Below are 22,091 nucleotides of genomic sequence, written 5' to 3' on the forward strand. Positions count from 1 at the left end.
TTATCATCATCATCATTATTATTATTATTATTGTTTTACCATTCATGACATTTAAAAAAACGACGTTTCAATGTAGTAGTTGTTTATTATCGTTATTTTATGTCACTCCGATTGCATTCCTTTCTTTGCGCTTGTAAGGATTGCTACGTTGTCTTGTAAAAGTAATAATGATATGAATGTATATGCGTAAGGTCTTCAATAAAACACAGTATTGAAAAGGTTACTGGTATTAGCCTGTTATTATGTTGCTTATCTGAATTTTCTGCTTCAACACCAATGATAACTGTGGGGATTATTTTATTGGACGTGACCTGTAACACGGTTTAAAAGCTACACGCGTCCACCACACTGAAATAAAGATTTGAACATTAATAGGACATTTGAAAGCATTTGAAAGAGTGTTTTGTTGGCACATTAATTACACATGCTGTGAAACGTAAGAAAATAGAGCCCACACAGGGGGAGCTTTTTATTTTATTTATTTATTTATTTATTTTATTGTTGCCGCAACAGATGCAAAGGTAGGTTATAGACAAATAGGTAAAAATGCAAAATTGCATCCAGGTGCATATTTTAAACTAACACTGAATATTGTGTTTATAAAGCCTGGGACACAACAACAACTACAAAACACCTAGACTGGTTTAAAGTAAAATTCCCTTTTCCGTCCTTGTGGTTTCTCTTGAAGTTCGACCTAATCAATGTCACTGGTATGCTACAAGCCTATAACGGCGCAGCTAAACACGCAATAGCTCTGTAAAGCAGTAATGGGGTTACACCCCAGTGCTCCATATAGTCGAGCCCTTTGGACTGCCTTTTCCTTGTGTATCCCATCTTCTGCCTTGCAGTGCGGATTTATAAGTGTGATAATTATATATCAAAGTAAAGTTTATTATAACATGCACGCAGACCAAATAAACATTCTTCTCTTAAATGACGTGCACAGTACGCACACACTCCTTTACAATGAACCGTTTCTAAAATCCACAAGGCTCTCCCTACTGGCAAATGAGTGTAAAGCAATGCGCGGCGGTGCAGCGTTGTCCTGTCAGCTATCTAAACATGCAATTGTACGTTTGTCTTCAACAGTTTGCAGTCTGAGTTATGGTGAAGTAGGCTATGTTCACTGGAAACTGCTGTGCTGTCTGCATTTGGAATCAGATGTTGCCATTTCAGTGAACTGTGAACGTCTGCTCCTTGCAGCCGCCTGACTCGAATGACATTCCTGACTTGGTCTGTGCGTGATCAGGCATACATGTACAAATGTAAGATTGCGTGAGCTCATTGCTTGGCACAATCCCCTTGGTGTTCGATTAACTATTGCCTCGGATATTTATGATTTAAGATATATCAGCGAGCTTTTGAAATTTCGAAACGTTTATTTTGAGTTGATAAAAGTCTTGCAGGAGTGTTACCGGAGCTATATCATATTGCTGTTTACGCAAGTAAAAGAAGCTGATATGTGTGTCTGTTTACCTTAATACCGACAACCACCTTCCTTAGTTAGGCGGATCTTAAACCGCAACAAAAGCCTTTCTAGTATTTTCATCAATTCAGAATTATTTTTGTACTTTTATGTGCTACATATGATTTTATAAATATAACGGCTGTACGGTCCTCCGTGAGGTTGTCTGTACACACTGCTTCAAAAACGGCACGATGTATGTGCGGATACGAAAACAAAAATCTAAATGCTGATTTTTTTAAGTAACCCTAGTAAATGTAATTAACACTTCTCCAATTGTTTATGGATTTAAATACATGACACTTCAAGGGAAGGCGTAAATGAAAGACACATGCTGGCATCATGTTGATTTTGCTTTGGCCTACCTGATAAAACGGTAGGCCTAAGCAAAATCTACATTTGAAATCGTTTCGATATATCACGGCAACTGAATTTTAATCATTTCTTTACCTTTAAAACAAGAAAGCAGTGCGTAATATTCACATATTTTCCTTTTTACGCAGCGATGACAACACACATGTGTCCGTGTATGTTTTAATGAATACACAGTGCATCATATCCACAAAGCGACGCCAATCTGATGCAAAACATTACTCGTTAAGTGCACCTAGTATTTGTTGCAATAATTAACTAAGACTATGAAATAATGCCAGGCGATCTTAAAGTGGCTTTATTGAATTTGATCACCGAGAGGACGTCGTTCATAACAGCTCCAGCCTTTTCAGGTCATCAAACGCGTTGTTGACCATGAAAGGAGATAAAATTGTATCTTATGTTTGTGCGTTGCCTTGTTAAATTGGTAAGAAGAGAATGGCATACGGAAAAAGCACAATCGTCTTTCTTGCTTTTTGTTTCATCGCAAACCTCCGTGGCCATACTATGTTACAAATATACAAATATATATTTTAGAAGGAGTCAGAAAAACCTGTCATGAAGCGCTGACAACACTGGCAGAAACTCATTAAGGTTCCATGGATCTGCTTCTATAACCCGCAAAAGAACCTATTGACATGAAAACGAGGGCGAGAAGCAATAGATATGAACCAGGATCCATGGTTTGTAACAAACTGCGGTAGATTAACGCTCACTTAACAAAGAAAGAGTAAAGTGCAATTCACAGCAGCAACAATTTGCATGACACCTTAATTCGAATGTATTTTGACAGCTACGTAATTAGACTAAGCACCCAAACAAGTCTACTTTCAGCACAGCGTGAATGCGATTAGTGTCATGACTAAATGACACAAACACTCGTGTGTATTTAGAGGCTAGTTCAATGCGTCATTTGTGAAATGGTTGGATTTTTTTGGGACTCATTAACTTGACAATCAAGCCTTTGAACTGTGTCGAATCAAATGCCGAACACGGAATTTTAACTTGAACTTCAAGCCAGAGTTATCTGTTAATATTATTTCTTACTTACTTTTTGTAACTTGTTTATTTAGACAGAGGATCTTTGCTTCACTTTATCATTGCTTGGAAGGTTTTCCACGTCCGGAAACACCAGTTCACGACGCCATTACCTGCCACTCTGTTCTTCTAAGGCTAAAAATGATTACTGCGTAATATCTAATTTTAGTTTGCCTTTACATGTCTTGTCTGCATTCTAAAGTGATCGAATTCCCTTTCTACAAAATGATGAGTTTAAAAAACCAAAAACAATCAAAGATATGCTTTGCGTTTCCAGACAATCTGGTGATATTTGGCGTTGCAGGGTTTTACAATAGGTCTTTCACAGCTCTTGAGCACTTTTGACTTTGAGACTGGCTAAATCTGTTTATGGCAGCCTGTCTCCGCGTCCCAAAGGTCACTGAGCTTCACAGTGCCCTTCGCAGAGAACTTGTGTGGAGTGTGGTCTACGTCCCCCGTCACCCCACTGTCGTTTATGGTACAAAGCTGGCCTGAGAAATAGAAAGCTCTGTTATTCCTACTAAAGTGTGTGGCAGAGGGGGAGTGTGGAGTGTGTGGACGTGCGTGAGTGTGAATGTGTGTGTTTTAAAGGAGACTGTTAATGTGATAAAGAGAAGATAGGTAGGATGCTCAACGTAAGAGATCTATATCGTTTTACGTCTTTCAGAACTATTATATATTGATTTTGACATGATTTGAAATGAGTTCGCCACTAGCTGCTTTTTTCCTGAAATGCACGCCCGTATCAATTTGTTTTTCAATAGCATCGCGCCTCCCTTAATACGGGGTGTGAAGGTTTCATTGCTCTCTCAAAAGAGCCGAATTCCTTTTAGACCAGTTGTCCCTGGTGTAAAGAAAGGCAAAACATTTCAGAATCGATTGAAATCATTGTAATGTTTCTCGATCAGCCAGTTGTATTATCACGGCAGGGCTTTATGTTATATTTTCGCAATAATATAAAGAATGTAAACATTGTGCACAGCGCTGGTCAGCTCGTGTTTATGCAGTATGGCGCTATATAATGCCGGTATTTTGATTGAACTTTCTTTCTTTTTTCTTGACAAATTGTTTGATTTTCTCTCTGACGAGGACACTTAAGGCGTTTTTAATTGGCATTCCGTATTTTTGATAGAGGACTTGTCTTTCCAAGGGCGACTCTTTCCAAGGGCCTTAAAGTGCCCACTGAAGGTCAAGTATGCAAGCATGGAACTGCATTAACTGTTTCATACATGGTGAAAATTTTTGCGTCACCTGTTCAAGTTTGATCAGCGTTGGTTCAAGTCATGTGTGGTGTAGCTTCAGCTATATTACCGTCTATTATTTTATATGCATTGGCACGGTGTAAATGTAAGGGCTCCTTAAAAAGCAAACATATATCAGAGCTAACACAACATTAGCACTAAGTTTAAGCAAGTATTTCAAGCAACAAAACCGACTTTTGACACCCACGCAGAAATCAGCCACCAGTATCTCAGTTTGCATTAACGTTCAAAACTTTATCACGATTACCCTGCTGTATGCGTGGATATGTACATTTTCTCATTTGGGCTTGGTAACATCAGAAAAGATTAGATCAAATATTAAAAACAAAACAAAACAATAACCTCAGGAATTTCCTTGTAACGCTTGAAAAAAAAAGAAAAGAAAAGAAAATAGTATAATTATTACACTAAAGTTGAGTTATGTCAAAATATGACGAAACCAAACAAAATGCATTATCTCTAAGTTAGCAAATTCAAAATAAACACATGCGTCACGCTTGGGTCCGTCCAATGCGTAATATCGTAAGCGCGGTAAAAAAAAAAAAAAAGGAAAGAAAAGAAAACGTATTTATTCATTTCTTCACCTTTTAAATGCCCCTTCTTATTATGTGATATGATTTTAAAAAAAAAAGATAATTTAAGTATTTTAGAAGATTAACTCTAGTAAATAGAAGATTCCAGTGCACGCCGAGCCTAAAAATATCCTTCTAAATACATCAGCATGTGACAGACCATAGCCTCAAGTAGGCTCTTCAAATAAAATGCTCTTTATTCTGACTTTTGTAGAATAGTATTAACCGTGAAGCCGAGTGTCCCTCTAGCAAAACACAAATAGAAGCTCACGTTTAGTTCCTCTAGAATTTGTTCAGATAGACTCGCTTCACTGTTCCTCTGCTTAAATGGTTTCCAGGTCTCTCTCTCTGTGCTTTTTAGGGCGTCGAAATAACACATGGGAGCTGAATCCAGTAGTCACTATACTGAGCGATTTCTTGTGATGTGCAATCATTTAATACTTCTAATAAAAAAGAGCGTTAACACATTGTTGTGAAAGCTTTATGTCCTTGTGGTTGAAAGTGAAATACACTCTGGAGATTGCTCTAAATGTAACAGCAACACACAGCCTTATCTTGTCAGCTATTGTTGTCACCACAAACGCTTTACGCTAGGTGCACTCACGAAGATCTTAGTTTAAAAAAAGAAAAAAGAGTGAGAGAGAGAGAGACAAGAAAAACAAGCCTCTTTAGTGTTGCCTGGAACTCATCACAGCTCATACAGGGAAGTTTAACTGCCCGGCTCACATCCAATTAAACTTATCTAGGCCATGAGGGGACAGTAATATGATTACGCAGGCTTCCCACATTTAGCCTTGACTTCAGCTAACTGTAGAGCAGTGTCCTGGTAAACTGCACCCATTGTGTATTTGTGTGTGTGTGTAGCTCTGTGTCTGTGGTGAAACTTGTATCTTTTGGCAATGGCTTTATCGACACTTTGGCGCAACCCCTTTCTTTCTTTCTTTTTTTACAAGAAGGTGACGCCTAGGCTAACAGCTGTAATTTTGGTGCTAGGTAGCAACACATAGCTTAAATTCCTCAGACAGCTAACAGTGCTTTGACAGTGATATTTAAGGGAGTATTAGCAAAGCACCAAACTGAACATTGTGTCTGAAGACTACTGGAACGTGCACTTAAAATGTTTTCATTGTCTGAGTTATTTTTAATTAGAATTATAAGGAGACATATCTGGGATACAGGCCATTTTGCTTTAAAACTCTGCATACGCTTTGCCTGCTCATTTGGTGCAGCCTTATCAAACTTTCCTGGGTCCTACTGCTAGCGGAATTTCTGCTCCGGCTCCCACATCCAGTGAAATAAACACATGGTAAATCCTATTCTTTCACTTTTGTTCCTTGCGCACCAAGGTGAAAGCAGTCAGTGTTTGAACCCACAGGAAGCGGATATTGCCAAGTGATGTACGCTGGCTGGTCATATTTTTCCATATTATGACAATTACCGCAACTTAAATGCAACCAGGAGTGCCATTTTCCATTTGTTTAAATGTAGAAATACTTCAGAGTCCAGAGAAACCTTTCAGTGTTTCTGTTGTCGAGATCAGCAGCTTTAACCTTTAAATTTTATTAGTGCATCGCTTATTCATACCCTCGCATTACTTATTTATGCCGGGCTATTACGCATCATTGAAATGATTATGATGAAGAAATGAATTGCCAGTATTGTTTTGGACTGTCTGCCTCGATTCTGTTATTGCCCGCTGAAAGGAAAGTTTGGAGTTTTTATTTATTGTTTTTTTTTAACTATTATTTATTCTTTATTTCTTGGATGATATTATGATCAGAGCGATGCTCACACAAGGATGCATTTTAAATGTCATAATTCAGAACCCTTATTACAGCCAAGGCCAATTAGTATGGCGGTTTTTCGGGTTTTAGAAATTCAACTTCAAATGCAAGTCTCGGGTTTATTTTTATTATTATTTTTAATCACACAGTGCACTATGTATTTCATAGTGTTAATATTGGCAATGACATTTTGATGCGGGAATTATTATTGTTGCTGCACAGCAGCACAACAGTAATGGAGCAGCATGTGTCAAACATGTGTCCATATAGGCCACAGGGCCAGTGTGTTTACACAAATATTTCTAGAGCTGTCATTGTTAATGAGAAAAACAAAACAAATAAATACAGCAGCCGGGCTTCACGCATCACAAATAAATTCTTATTGTCTTTTTCTTTTTGCTTATCTCAGTATATTTTATTCCGAGTAACTTTGAGTAGATATTTTGCCTCGCAAACGTCCCAAACGCCAGATTTGAAACTTTTATTCCGATATTCGTGGAACAAAAGACCAGATTTCTTAAATATTTCTTAAGTGCGTTTGCCGGCTCGAAGTAAAAAAACAAACAAACCCAAACATAAATAAAAAATCAAACTGAAATTAATCTCGCTGCCTCTTTGTAGAAAGGTTGCACAATATCCACTTCCTGAAATCCAAATTCCTCTCATTCTCAGCGTTTATGGTTTTCTATGGAACAAAGGGATTTAGCGTTACTACAGCCATTCGCAGTTTTATGGTGGACGTAGAGAGGATTTTAGTGGTCAAATTCAAGTGCTGTGTCTGGACAGCTGTCTGCTTTCTTTGTACTTGGATTCAGGATGCATCATGTGAGGCAACCTTTTGTCTGTAGGGGTAGTAAACAAGCTAATGCCATTGCCACGTTTTCACAAATTCGCCTGCAGTGGAATCTCACTTCCAATGCTTGAGGTCGGATGATGTTGCTTCTTCTTCCCATTGCTGTCGGGAATCACCGAAGTCACTAACTTTCTTTGAATTTATATATGTATAGCAACACAGGTGTCCCCGAAGATACTGCAACAGGACGATATTGTGTTATTGGAAAATTGGGTAATAATTTGAGAGTATATTGCAGCGTTTAGGAAGCAGCCTATAATCATAAACAATGGGCCATCATATTAATTTCACCTTGAGATAGTATCAGTTAGTCTATAAAGATTCTGAGATGGCCCTCAACAGTACAATTAAAAGTTTACAATGACGCAGGAAATCACACGCAGGCGCATCTTTTCTCCAAACAATTCATTTTATTGGAATTTTTTTTAAAGTTCGAGGAACACGTCCCTGTCTGTCACGCACGGATGAATGTCGACATCCTGGTGAAAATAAAATAATCAGAGCAGCTTGGACCATCAGCTGGGACTTATTTAATTTTAGAAGGAAACGTCGGATGCACTCCTACTACTCGGTCGATAGGCCTTTAAGTAGCGCAGCGCATTACTGAAAGGACTAATACTTGCTCTGCTCTGCATCTTATAGATACTTATAGAAGGATTTTCATGCCAATAAAGTCCAACCACACCTTTTCCAAACTTATAAATCAGAACATTTTGAAAGTGTAAGCTATTCAACACATTGAATATTCTGAGGAGTGTTGCCAATAACCACTCCAAACTGGAATAATACTAAAGCCAGTCATTTGAGGTACTAATTATTTGTGTGTGTGTGTGTGTGTGTGTGTGTGTGTGTGTGTGTGTGTGTGTGTGTGTGTGTGTTTATATCCAGAGTCAAATGGAATAATTAGTGTGGACCGAATAATTTGCTCAACCAACATGCTTCACCTTGCAGTGTAATTACGGTTTCCTTCCCCGTTTTTCATTTGATGAACCCTAAATAACGTAACGGCAAAGTAATGCAATAGGCTGCTGCATAATTTTAAAAACATAACTATGAATGATTCAGACATGTGTTTATTAATCACGATTTTATGTGCAGCGAACTCGGATAAGCACTTACGAGTGGAAATGCATCAAAAATAAATAATAGCTCATAATCTTCTTAAAAAGCGTAAAAAGACGAGTCATTTGCTGTGATTTGTGCAACTTTTTATAAATCCTGAAGCGCTGACGGAGCTCATGGGGCTGCTTTTTAACGGGCTTATGCTTTATATGGGCTATATTCTCTGTGATTGCTAATCACTATCCTCCTTTCTTTTGTGTTGTGTGCAAGATCAGTATTCATAATTTGCAATTCATTGGTCAACACTTTTACATTGCTAGTAATCCAGTAGTACTCACTCGTAAGAGTGAGCGTAATTATTGCAATGATAATATTAATTGCAATAATCTTACCTGTAAAACCATAACACTATGAAAATCATGCCATTGAGTGGACTCTGCAGTTTGTGCTATGCCTTTTTAAGGAGCTGTAGCTGTTTAGCTAGCCTACCAGCAGCCCATAAACATAAACATGCACAGCACATATCTTTCTAATTGTCATAAGCCAACAAACAGGAATCTGTTACTGGTTTTCTTAGTGGTCCCGTGGTGTTTGGAAATTATTCATTTGAACCTCCTCGATCTTACCTAAAGCCAACCACTCCTACACATCCAACTCTTCCAAATTGATATATGACAATATCTACTTTCGATCACGTGTCTGCGGGGCGACTTAGACGGATTGCGCGTCATCTCGCCTTCCCAAATTTTCCCCTTCTGCTGCAGCTCCTATCCAAAACATCTATCTATAGTACGGAGCACGAGAGAGAGAGAAAGATGTTTAACTCGGTGAATCTGGGCAACTTCTGCTCCCAGACGCGCAAAGACCGGACATCCGAGTTTGGGGACAGGACGGGCTGTGCGTCCAATATCTACCTCCCCAGCTGCACCTACTACGTCCCCGAGTTTTCTGCCGTCTCCTCGTTTCTTCCACAGGCCCCGTCCAGACAAATCAGCTACCCCTATTCCACAAATCTGTCTCAAGTGCAGCCGGTACGGGAAGTTTCTTACGGCTTGGACCCTGCTAGTAAATGGCACCACAGAAGCAACTATGCGTCGTGCTACTCGGGAGAGGATCTGGTGCATAGAGACTGTCTTCCACCATCCACCATGACAGAAATGCTTATGAAGAACGAGAGTGTGTACAGCCACCACCATCACCATCACACCCATCCGGGCTCCAATCACCCTTCCACAGGTTTTTATTCCGGCGTGGGGAAAAACAATGTCCTCCCGCAAGGTTTCGATCGCTTTTTTGAGACGGCGTACTGCAGCAGCACGGACAATCAGTCAGACAATTGTTTACAAAAGGGCGAAGGGGAGAAGCTGGAAAGCGACTCCCAACAGCAACAGCAACAGCAGCCCACGGCGTCTGTACCCGGAGCCGCGGAGCAGGAAAAAGACCCAGAAGATGAGGAGGAACACACAAATTCAGGCTCATGTACGTCTTCCTCTGCAACAACCAAGGACGGCAACGCCAGCAAGAGCAGCCACTCGAGTAGGTATACCGAGCTGTAAAATGGGGGAAGGTTAAGGGGACTAACCCGGTGTTTTGTCGGTCAGATTTTATGTGGAGTTTTATAAGCATTCAAACGATTTTATTATAACCCTACAACGCTCTTTCTTGCAACGAGAAGAATTTTTACGATGGGAAAGCGCTTTGAAAAAAAGGGGATGTTATACACAGACGCCTCTATGGTGAGAGTCTGTGAAATTTTTAAGAGAGAGCTATTGTGACAAATGTTAACTTTGATCATGAACTTGCGTTGGGCATTTTAAGGGATTTTCTCGTTGGGCTGTCGAGAGTAAAAACCAATTGGGCAGAACATTGCTTTTGGCGTCTTGTGAATTTTCTTTTAGTACACGGTTTGCTCGCAAAACACATGCTGCGAAGAGTATTACACACTTTACGGTTAAATGCATCTATCTATCATCTATCTATCTATCTATCTATCTATCTATCTATCTATCTATCTATCTATCTATCTATCTATCTATCTATCTATCTATCTATCTATCTATCTATCTATCTATCTATCTATCTGATGATAGATTAGAAGCGTTTCCTTCATTTACGAGCACACTTAATCGTGTTTTCCCTTGTATGTGGAGATTGCATAGGCTGCACATTATTCCACTTCCCCACAATCCGCTGAAAAAGCTTAAATTCATTAATGTGCATGTTTCCTTCCGCACATTAGGCTTCTTTTCTCCTATGATTTGTATGAGGTCGCCTGTCATTTCTATTAATGACTAACTTTATCTAAAGAAATAAATAAAATAAAAAAAATCTAAAAATGGATTTTATTTTTAAAAGGAAATTTTAGAGATTGGGTGCTTGTGTTCAGAACATATTTAGCCTCATGTGCATTGTTTTAGCTCAGCTAGGGAACAGACACAAGCTGAGACCGGTGTTTAGCCCTCTTTCACACACACATAAAAAACAATAAAAAACACACACATTTCCCTGGTCACCTGTTTGATAAGACGTTACAGGGCCACAGAGGTCTTGGTATGGCATTGCAGGCAAGGGCAGTGCATTTAAACCCACTGCCAAAAGATTGTGTAAATTGTTAGTTTAGCTCCAGGGGAATGTGGCGCACATAATGCGGTGAAATACTTTTGTTGTTGTATATTTATAACAGATAAACACGTACTTAAAGGCTGTAAGTTGATATTATTTACTCCAAGCGATTCGGATATTTAACACTCTTTATGGTTGGTTTATCTAATAGCTTCAGCCAGTTCACTAGATGAATGCTGACTGAAATGTTATCAGTACTAATGCCACTGAAGCTGAATTCTTAGCATCTGGCGCCTCTTCAGCACTTAAGCTCGCTGTGACCCCCTTTAAAAACGCATTGCTGTTGTTGTTAATTAATGTAACGCCGCTGATCATTTTCCGTGGCAGCTCGACTTTATTTTGAATTTTATTTTTCACTTTTATTTCTTCTCCAGGCGCTCCTCGAACAAGGAAGAAGCGGTGTCCATATTCCAAGTTTCAGATTCGAGAGCTGGAGCGGGAATTCTTCTTTAACGTTTACATCAACAAAGAGAAAAGGCTTCAACTTTCCCGAATGTTAAACCTCACCGACCGCCAGGTTAAAATTTGGTTTCAGAATAGAAGAATGAAAGAGAAGAAGCTGAGCAGAGATCGCCTCCAGTACTTCTCTGGAAATCCCCTATTGTGAGCAGGAGCAGAGAGTGTCACAGTGTGGGACGGTGGCATTTAGACCCCCTCTTATCTCACTGAGTTGTCACTGTGGGCATACCCATTTTCTAAGGCAGCCCACATCACCAACAGTGCAATGCTAAAGTGGACAGTGGCAGAAATAGGCCTGCATGGGATAAAAATCGCCATTTTCTTATAGCCCTACGGGCGGCGTTGAATTTCTAGCTGGTCCCCAGAAAAAGGCCTACACGATTAGAATAATCATTTATATGCTGTTCTTGAATATGTCCCTCTATTTATCATGATTCTTCATTGTGTTTATTCTATTGTTCACATATTTGTTAAAAACAATATGAAATATAACAAGCATTTTGAATCCTTTATTGCGCAGACAACTTTTAGCTCTCATCCCCAGCTCTGGTCTTTGTATATAGCTTATTCCCATCTAATTATTTCTTTACCGGAGTACGAGCAAATTATAGGAAATCTTTAATTAAGCTGCATATTTCGCCATTGAGAACTGTGACGTCCAATCTGTGAAAAAAAAGTATATCCAACTGTACAGAGTAGCCTATGCAATGTGCTATCATGACTGTAAATAACCGTATGTTGAATTTCCTTTCCGCTATCCCTGCTGCTATTTTTCAGTACAGTGCCCATTCAACTCTAACAGCTTTAACGCCAACACTTGTTAAATTATTTGCTTAAAGCGTTGCTGCTTTCGATTCCAGAGAGCAGATTGTCGGCCTGTGTATCATTAACATAATACCTATGAAATAAACAGAAAATCTATAGGCAAATCACAATGACTTTGTGCTGTTTGTCTTTTTAATTACTACCCTTACCAGTGGTTCTGTGTGCATTTATTTGTTACTTTGTGTTGGTCGTGAGTCAAAACCTTTTGGAAATACCAACTGCTCATAAATGCGTGTATAACCTAACGCTGCTGGCTTGCACACATAACATGTGCACACTTTAAACCTCTGTTAAATGCCAGTTCACGAGTCTACACGCATTTGGTGCGGTGGATTTGGTGTCGATTGGGAAAATAAGGAATAGTGGCTACACTTGAGGGCTTTTTGACAATTTTAAGGTTACATCGGTGTAAAAAGGATTATGTTTGAATTTTAGCACAACTGTTAAAAAAAAGAAAAGAAAAGAGAGGTGAAGCTCAGATCTTAGAAATGTAGAGAAGAAGGGTTCAATGATAACCTCTTTTAGTGCCCACTAAATGGAATCGCCACTCTTGTAGTCTAGACACTGCCATAAAGACACAGGCACTAAATGCCTATTTTTCTCTTAATTGCACCGTCTGTTCGGGGGAAATGGCGTTCACTTCCGCAGTAAATAGTAAACAAGCAGGACTACATGTCCGAGGAACGTTGCAAAGAGGTTTCGACATGAGACAGACATAGACCGACTGTGTCTATATATATATATATATATATATATATATATATATATATATATATATATATATATATATATATGCGGGTGTGTGGATTGTGTGTGCGCATGTGTGTTTAGTTTGTGTGCGCGTACGCTAAACATATGCGCATGATGATTGCACGTGTGCATTAAGTACAATTTATAATTAAATGTAGTCTTTGAACTTCCATAATGTCAAGGCCTTCACCTTTAACCCGATGCAATAAAGTGGAATCAAGGAGCCCCTTTAGCCCGGAAATGTGTGCAGCGGCGGAATGGGCCAATAAGAGTGAGTGGGAACAGAAAATGGAATGTGTACAGAGAACAACTTTGACCCCTCGCATTAAACTACAGCAGGTAACTTTACCAGCTTTAGCACGTCCAGTAAATACACTTTATTGTCCTTGTAAAATGTATACGTTTTCACGCATGAGGCGTTTTAAAACATTTTGGTGTAAACTGTAGATCTGGATTTGTATTCTCTAAGAAAAGAAAACGTGCTGGTGTGTGGCTGTCCCAGTGTATTTGTCGTAATGGGAGGTTCTGTAAGTGCAAATATGACGGTTTGTGAGTGCGTGGGTGTGTGGTCCTTGTGAGTCAGTCTACCCTTTGATTCTTGACTTAACAAAAGACTGCACGGGCTGTTCTGATCAACAGAAATATTACCGCACCGTTTGCACGTTGTTGTGTTTCCTCCCATTGGTGTGAATTTGGTTATTTTCGGAAATAAGGTTTTTCTTCAAGTTAAACGGTTTAAAGTGGGAAAAGGGGGGGGGGGGGGGGTAAAAGGGATGACCGGCGCTTTTTTGTGCATCTCTTTAGAAGGTCATGTATTTTATCTGCATGAAGTGAAATCAGACTTAATCTGCCCGTCTTAGTATATCATCAGGGATGACAGGGGGCTGTTCTGACTCAAGAAAGACGAAGCACGCTAGCCGACCAGATCAAGGCTATACCAGCCCCTCGTCGCCACACCCACCAACCTTGGCCCTGGGACAGTGACGTGGTAATTTGTAGGTTTCTCCAACACCCAACGTCACTAACAGAGAGTGCTGCAGAGTCTTCTGCAGATGTTGTCTCTCAGCCACACGGGGGCCAGGACTCTCCCGGCCTCTGAGAACTGCTTTGTTTCCTCAACGGGATCTTGAAAACGTTTCCTGATATAGATGCCTCGGTGACATCACTGTAGTATTATTAGGTGTAGTAGTAGCAGACATCAGTTTTGGCGATGTGTGACAAAAGGACCGTCCACTGTGCTGGAATGCGGCTCTCGCCATGCGTCAGTCTGGCTTGTGCACTTGGGTGTTGCGGTGATGAAAAACATGGCGGTTTGTTTCATTTAGAGCAGAGGAAAGAGAATGGAGACGATGTAGCCTGGGTCCATTAATATGCACGAGGAAATTTATTTAATTCGCCTACATAATAAGTAATATTTTTGTGCCATAAAACTGGTAATAAGATCATGTTTTTATTTATTATGCACAAAAACTAAATTATAAAATAACACCGGAGGGTGTCTTCGTCTTGTGCGTGTTTGTGTGTGTCTTTTCCCCTCATAAACTTAGAAAAAAGAAAACATTTCACACCAGTAAAAAACTAAAAAGTTAATAAAAAAAAGTTAAATACAGGGAAAAAACGGTTACATTTTCCTTTCTGGTTCATTTTTTTCTTCCATTTTGTTACAAATTTAAGGCAGACATTTGTTTTTTTGTTGTTGCTGTTTTCATCTCTAAACTGTTCTGACTTTAAATTTGCTTTATTTTTCTTGTAAGTATACTTGGCGGTATTTTGTTACCCGCCTCCTGCAAATTCTAATCAAGTGATTATAGGCTATTGAATGCTTTTATACTACGATGTTGTACTTACATCTCAGCACCTAACCGGTTCTATTGGGCCATAAAACAGTTCGTCGCTGTAAAACGAGCACCTATTGCTGCAACCAACTAGCTTGCAAAGCGCCTTCATTTACATTAGCGCTTTTGTAGGCTGCCATTTATGGATTGTTGTCACCAAAATTAGTTTTGGTAAAACTTATCGAAAGTTTAAATCCCATGCACATGGCATCTGGTGTAAGGTATTCGGTAAAAAGGTAATAATGTAATCCCGCTGTACTTTGATGGTGGTTATCGCTTTGCTATTTAATTAAGCGCTTGCGTGATCCTGGCACCATAAATTTGAAGTTAGCCACGGAGTGGACAACAGCATGAAAGAGCTCACAAAGCACAGCCTGCCTACTTGCAACTGGAAAGATATTTTAAAGTGGCCGCCAGGAGCAAATTAGTTATGTCGCCCCAGTGGCTCCTGATTAGTGCAGGAAACCCACTACCATGTAGGCTGTCTCGCAGCATTCACCACCCATACCTGCTGGCATTATCATAACAACCTCCAGGTTTGCAATAATTTATACGATAAATTATTGCAGTAGTGTTGGTTGCTGGCTGAAATTTAGACAAGTGTAAAGACCATGGTAAAAACAAAACAAAAAACAGTGCCAGTAAAGTGCGTGTGTGTGTGTGTGTGTGTGTGTGTGTGGGGGGGGGCAGCTTTTTCTTCAAAATGTTTAGCCAGACAACAAAACCGGCTTTAGGCGTCTTGCAAAAAAGAAAAAAATTGAAAAAAAGGAAAAAGGAAAAAATCCAGAAATTTTCAGGGACCACTTATTGGGAAATAAGGTGGTTCTCGCGTTTCCATGGGAGAAATGGATCTGTATAAACAAACAACATTCTGTTATGGAAGCAGAGAAGAATGAATGCCCATTGAAAGTTTTCCTCAGTTTCTTTTTAAGAAAAGCATAAAGGTGGGGATAATAACCCTGCTACATAGCTTTGCTTTAACTACCGCAATCTTTGGGCTCTACAGCAAGTACAACAGTTAGCTCCCCTCACTTCTAGCTTATGATAATCACAGTCACGCAAATCTGATTGTTTCAAGTGGAGCTCTTCTGCCATCATGTGCAGGGTGAATGTGCATTCTGCTGTAAGAAAAAAATAAACAACAAAAAAAACAATCAAGTCATACGCTCGTGTTTTTCTGTTATTATAGCCTCAAGCACAATTTCAATGACTGGTTTGTGAAATCACTGCACATTTTCCATGCTGCTGGCAGCTCTGCAACAGCACATTACTGTCCCATCTGTGGCATCCCAGCACACATTTTGGGTACTACCATAACAACAGGCGTTGTGTCATTTTACTTTATCATTTCAGATATATCACTCCAGTATGCACTTTTCTGCAATGCCAGGTTTGTGAGGTTTCTTTGCGTCTTTTGTGAAATGCGTCTGTTATTAAATCTAACTAGTGCGCATATAATTTGCTTTTACTCGTGACTGTTTCAGGCTTTGTGCTGAGTCGCTGTTACCCTGCGGGCTAGGTGGGAATGTGTCATAAAGCATTTTTGTGCGTGTTTGTCAGTGGTGTGACTTTGTGAAATGAGCTGACAATATAACGTGTGGGTGTTGTGTCCTTCTATGAAGCAAAAACCTGCTTTTGTTACACAATTTTTAGGTGTGAAAATTGGCTACATTTCTATTCGTTCTCTATGTTGTCTATATTGTCTCCTCATTGCCAAACACCAGGGTATTGTTTATGCTGTGGTGTTTGATGAACACGTTCACTACAGTAATGTATCCACACGGCCAAGATTGTGTTCGGCGCGTGTTTGGAAAAAAAAAACACAAAACAACCATCATTTACTCTGAGTATTTATTTCACCTACATTGACTATGTATGTATGTGTGTGTGTGTGTGTGTGTGTGTGTGTGTGTGTGTGTGTGTGTGTGTGTGTGTGTGTGTGTGTGTGTGTGTGTGTGCGTGTGTGTGTGTATTCATTTTATACACATTACACACCGACACATAACCAAAAGCGCAAAGTGATACAAAATATGTTGCCCTTGCCTTTGGAAATGATTCTGAACTGGAAACAGCCTCGCGTGCATTTTCTTTCACAGAGTAAACAAGCAGGCTAACCGTCTCCGTGGTTAAAGCATTTTAAGAAACATTTTAAAGCGTTTAAACATAGCCTGCTTTAGCAGCCAAGTTTTGCAGTTGCTGAAATACAAAATATGCTGAGGTCTAACTCGTTCTAGCCAGCTTTTCTATGTTAACGAGGAAAAGTCAACAATTAGCTAAACTACGGTTCAGTTTCAATCCAGTGGGTATAAAATATAACGCTGTTGTTCTTCTGACTTTTAATGTAGGCTTTAAATTACGTGATATGAAAGTTGGACAACAGCCTACATTTATATTTGTTTTATATCCGTTTTATTCTACTTTGTTGAATAAAACGGCATGTTTTTTCCCCATGTTTTTATGCTTTTTTACATGATAACTGTTATTATAATTTAGACATGATCTAATTAGCGTTGAGGACAGAAGAAACAAAATCACATTAAAAAAACTTTCTGTGCGTAAACACTTTCAAAGCTCATATTGAATAGAGGAAATTATTTTCAAATCCTTGTTTCCACTGCTACTCCGCGTGTGAAATAATGATGACAATAATAATGGTAATAAAAACAAAGCAAAACAACAAACTATTTAAAAAAACAGTTAAAGTACTAATAATAACACAACCAAACATGTGCAAAGGAATTGAAACATTTATAGAAACACTATATGTGCTCAAGTAAGCAAATACCTATTTATTAGGCTATATATACGTAAAAGACACTTAATATAATTCTGTACACCACAACATAAATATCCTTGTAGGCCATCCATTTGCAATTTCCCCGTACAGTTGAACACATTATAAGGCGACACCCCGTTAAACAACCAAGTGCTGCTTCGTTGGTTATTTCAGTCTACTTGAAGTTGACCAATTGCTTTAAAAAGATGTGGCACTATTATTATGATTAGTCTAATGAATTCTGGTGCATTTCAGCTGGAGCACAATGGTAATACAAAACAAATCCAAATTAATAATCAGAGAATACAAATTATGGTGGTAATGCTACACAATCAGTCAAAAAGCCTTTTCCCAAAAGATGACAGTTTTATATTAAGTAGATCAAAAGGAAAAAAAGCAAAAAGAAAAAGATTACTGGCCAATTACTTTTTGGGCTGCTCCACACATTCATCTGTACTATTTCTTTAAATTTCCCACCGTAAAAAAATGTCCTCATTCCTGCTGAGGCTTTGTTTAAGAAAACAACACATCTTCTTTCCCGCTTACAGCTTTTCTCGCTAAACCTGTGACAACAACAAAGCGGTTGGAGTTTTAAAAAGAAGAAAACAAAAAGAAAATACACAAATTGTACCATTTGGATCAAATCCAGGCGGCTTCGTCTCCACAGCATAAGCTCCGAGGCGAACAGAAACTCGAGGCATGGCTGAGTTAATTTGCTTTGAAGCATCTAAAAGTTTGTGCTGAACTAGAAATAAAACATCCAAAAGCCACGTAGTAAGAGCCTTTAAAATCACTGCAGCAAGAGCTGCCGTCCTTTGTTCTTCCTGGTATGGGCCTGCTGGTCTGACCCCCAGATGGTCACTAGGTGGCGCTCTTGCTCTACCAAAAAACCCTTACTCTTCCCAACTTGACCGCGCTGACGTCACGTCAGTCTGGAGCATCAAGGCCACTTCCACGCAGCCATTGGTCTGAAACTCACATGACATGTCTCCGAGCATCCATAATTATGTTACTGATATTTTTGCACCCCCCTCCAAAAGATGTCAGCATCCTACTGTCATTTTTCTCCCGGAGAATCCCGTAGTTTAGACCAGTGGAACACACCAAACGATTACTGTGTTACCAAATGCAAAAATGTCATGTCCGAATAACATAGCTCCCGGTAACTTCCTCATGGATTCCTTAATGGGAGGATCATCTTCCTTCAGGGGTGACAGTTATTCCAGCAACCCCGGAATGTACATCCACTCAGCTGCAGAGTACGGATATTCAGTGATGAGAAACAGTGGGAAGGTTGGACTGTCTTCACTCTCGAAAGGAGACGAGATTCTTACTCCGGGCGGTGTGTCGCTCAGCGGCTTCCAGGATGAGGCCTACCTGTCAACACAACTGGCCACATGGACCCCAGGCTCCAAAACCTCCAGGGACGAGCAACCTGTTGCCCAGTGTTTACAACCCTGCTCGTTTCCAATGGGTAGCGTCAAAGAGGAGGCGTTTTGTTGCCTCTACCAGGATGACAGCAATAAGGGGAAACAGACAACAGAGTCAGCCACTTACATCCGGCTTGGGGACAATAGCTGCCGGCCTCAGCAAACTGCCTCCTCTTCCAGCGGATGTTTCAAGGTGTACAGCGGAGAGAGGCCGCCACAGGATGGTCGGCAGTTCCCCTCCAGTTTCTCTCTGACCCACTTGGCGACATCTGTTGAACCATCAGCAGAATCGACAATAAGTCGCAGCAAAGCGAAGGAGACAGCGAGAGAGCTTTCCAAAACAGAGGAGAGTCAGAGCAGGAAGGAAGAGAAGGCCAAGAGTGACAGCTGCACAGATATCTCGGACGGGGAATTAAAAGGTAGAAGGCTAATTTACGCCCACCCCACCTCACCCCCCACCCCCAACTTTAACTCAGACACGTGCATATGTGTCAGTACAATGCTCACGCGCACACGCAGGCGGGTTGTTGACGGTGTTACTAAAAGGATCGCACAGATGCAATAATTAATAACTTTAATGTAGCTTTGTGTTTGATATCAGTCATATGGTCTGCATGGGGATTTGATAGCCTGGCCTAGGAGGGGGTACGGTGCTCGTGGCATTTAACACAGTTCCATTAATGTGACAACGTGAGATGGGCAGTTATCATTAGAATAAACAGCCCCCCCCCCTCCGCCGCCGCTCTCTCTTTCATACAAGCTCTGGTTATTTATTGACAGAAGTAACAGCACTATTTCATACCTCAAAATTCCGGCATTGAGGCAGTATTAAATTGTACGGGTTGTCTCCAAAGTTTTAAACTTTTCGACCCAAATTATTGAGGATATAATAATAATAATAATAATAATAATAATAATAATAGACAGAATGTAAGCTCATGAAAGGCCACTAATTGTACGGTGTACGTAAAACAATTAAAAGAACACGTTGGACAATACTTTTGCTTTTTCAGGAAAGAAAGCTAACACGTTATATTTGACAAAATATGCAGAGGTAAATTAATTCTGTAAGAACACAATCTGTTGATCGTTTTTTTGTATTTCTAGTTATTATTATTATCATTATTATTAGTAGTAGTATTAGTAGTTATAGTAATAGCAGCAGCATTAGTATTAGTAGTATTAGTCGTAATGGCACTGGTATAACACCCGTAATGAATCTTAAAGTTATTACATATTTTTCATTAGCTTATTTAAAGTGAATTTCACCTTGTTATTTATAGATGAAGATCAACACTATGCTTTTATTTTTAATTTAATTGGACAATGCTGTAGGGTCTGTGTTTGTGTATATTTGGATTTGGGAGGGGGAGAGTGTGTGTGTGTGTGTGTGTGTGTGTGTGTGTGTGTGTGTGTGTGTGTGTGTGTGTGTGTGTGTGTGTGGGTGGGTGTGTTTGTCTGTGTGTTTGCGCGTGTTCGTGAGAATTAAATTACGGAATTAAATGTTTTGGTAATGATTAAATGTTGGGCACACAGAGACTGTTCACATTAGGGTAATTATTAAAATAATCTGCCTGTGTTTATACGTGTGTGGCGTTGGGGGAGGGGGGGGGTTATTCCCTAGAGTCTGCGAGCTAATCAAGAAATTAAGTGAGTGTGCAGCGCAGCAGTGTGATTTTTTCCGCTGCTGGTACTTCGATGCGTTGTTTCTTTGTCCTTACCCCCCCTAAATCTGGTATCATGCTGCAGAGACCGCCTCTTGTTTTAAGATGAAGCTAAAAAAAATAAAAAAAATATCTGGCTCCGGTGTGCAAAGGTAATAAAGTTTTATGGGAGTCTGAGGTCCAACATAGACAAAGGAAGTGTCTGCACACCCTCGTTTGATTCCATCTAATTATAGTTGTACATCTTACAGAAGCAATTTGCAAGCAGTAGGAGTTGTTAGAAAAGGTGCGATGCTCGATGTAGTTCATTTGTTCGAGTAAGAGCGGAGGTGAAGCACCCAGGTGAAGCTGTTCTCTTAAACTACTAATTTGGATTTCTTTGAACGGTATTGAATGTGCATTTAGAAGATGTGGGCGTGTACCTAGCATCTACTGTACTGATCAACGCCTTGAAGATCTCCGCGCAAAATGTCGGGATTTGGCCGCCTGTTTTCTCACTGTCTTATTTCTCTCGCTCCGCTAGATGATTTGTCCGCGGAAAAGACAACGGGAAGCTGGTTAAAAGCCAAAAGTGGAAGGAAGAAGCGCTGTCCCTACACAAAGCATCAGACGCTGGAGCTGGAAAAGGAGTTCTTGTTCAACATGTATCTGTCTCGGGAGCGCCGCCTGGAGATCAGCCGGAGTATCAACCTGACCGACAGACAGGTCAAGATCTGGTTCCAAAACAGACGCATGAAGCTCAAGAAGCTAAACAGGGAGAGCCGAGAAAGGGAACAGAGCGCAGTCTACAACTACTCCTGAGCAGATATTTAACACACACACACACACACACACACACACACACACACACACACACACACACACACACACACACACACACACACACACACACACACACACACACATCATACATCACACCCATTACATCCAAATCACGCACACAGACAGCCCAGGCAAAGATATCAACAGATATGCATGTGTCTATAAATGATACACCCAGCAATTATTTAGTGATCTTTCTCCTTATGTGCACACTAAGCACACGTGCACACATCGTGCCTTCCTATATGAACGATCTAAACGCTGCAACTTGCAGACCAGACCTGAGCTTTCCAGGTTGTAGCGACACTGGGACAGTAAGGTGCTATTAGCTTGTCATTTTAATTGTAATATAACATGAACCAAAGGAAAAGAGGAGGCGACATTCACGCAGTCTATAAATAACTAGTGGCATGTAAGCGGTTTCATTTTGCTGAGCTTCAATGAATGAAATGCCACTTGTGCTGCTGCTTCTTCCTTGGTGTGTAATGTGCATGCACGCG

The 22,091-nt window shown here is 40.0% G+C and overlaps 2 protein-coding genes across 2 annotated transcripts; both read left to right on the forward strand.

Moving 5' to 3' along the window:
- Positions 1-9,079: 9,079 nt before the first annotated feature.
- On the forward strand, positions 9,080-12,424 carry hoxc11a (homeobox C11a). Its single transcript, XM_026154908.1, has 2 exons — positions 9,080-9,944; positions 11,405-12,424. The coding sequence occupies exons 1-2, from the start codon at positions 9,080-9,082 to the stop codon at positions 11,635-11,637; spliced, it is 1,098 nt and encodes a 365-aa protein (XP_026010693.1). The 3' UTR covers positions 11,638-12,424.
- A 5,298-nt stretch (positions 12,425-17,722) lies between these two features.
- On the forward strand, positions 17,723-21,612 carry hoxc10a (homeobox C10a). The gene is made up of 2 exons (XM_026154907.1): positions 17,723-19,524; positions 21,293-21,612. The coding sequence occupies exons 1-2, from the start codon at positions 18,810-18,812 to the stop codon at positions 21,568-21,570; spliced, it is 993 nt and encodes a 330-aa protein (XP_026010692.1). The 5' UTR covers positions 17,723-18,809; the 3' UTR covers positions 21,571-21,612.
- The last annotated feature ends 479 nt before the right edge of the window (positions 21,613-22,091 follow it).

The sequence above is a fragment of the Astatotilapia calliptera genome, chromosome 20 (genome assembly GCF_900246225.1).
Source record: "Astatotilapia calliptera chromosome 20, fAstCal1.2, whole genome shotgun sequence".
In the NCBI taxonomy this organism is placed as follows: domain Eukaryota; kingdom Metazoa; phylum Chordata; class Actinopteri; order Cichliformes; family Cichlidae; genus Astatotilapia; species Astatotilapia calliptera.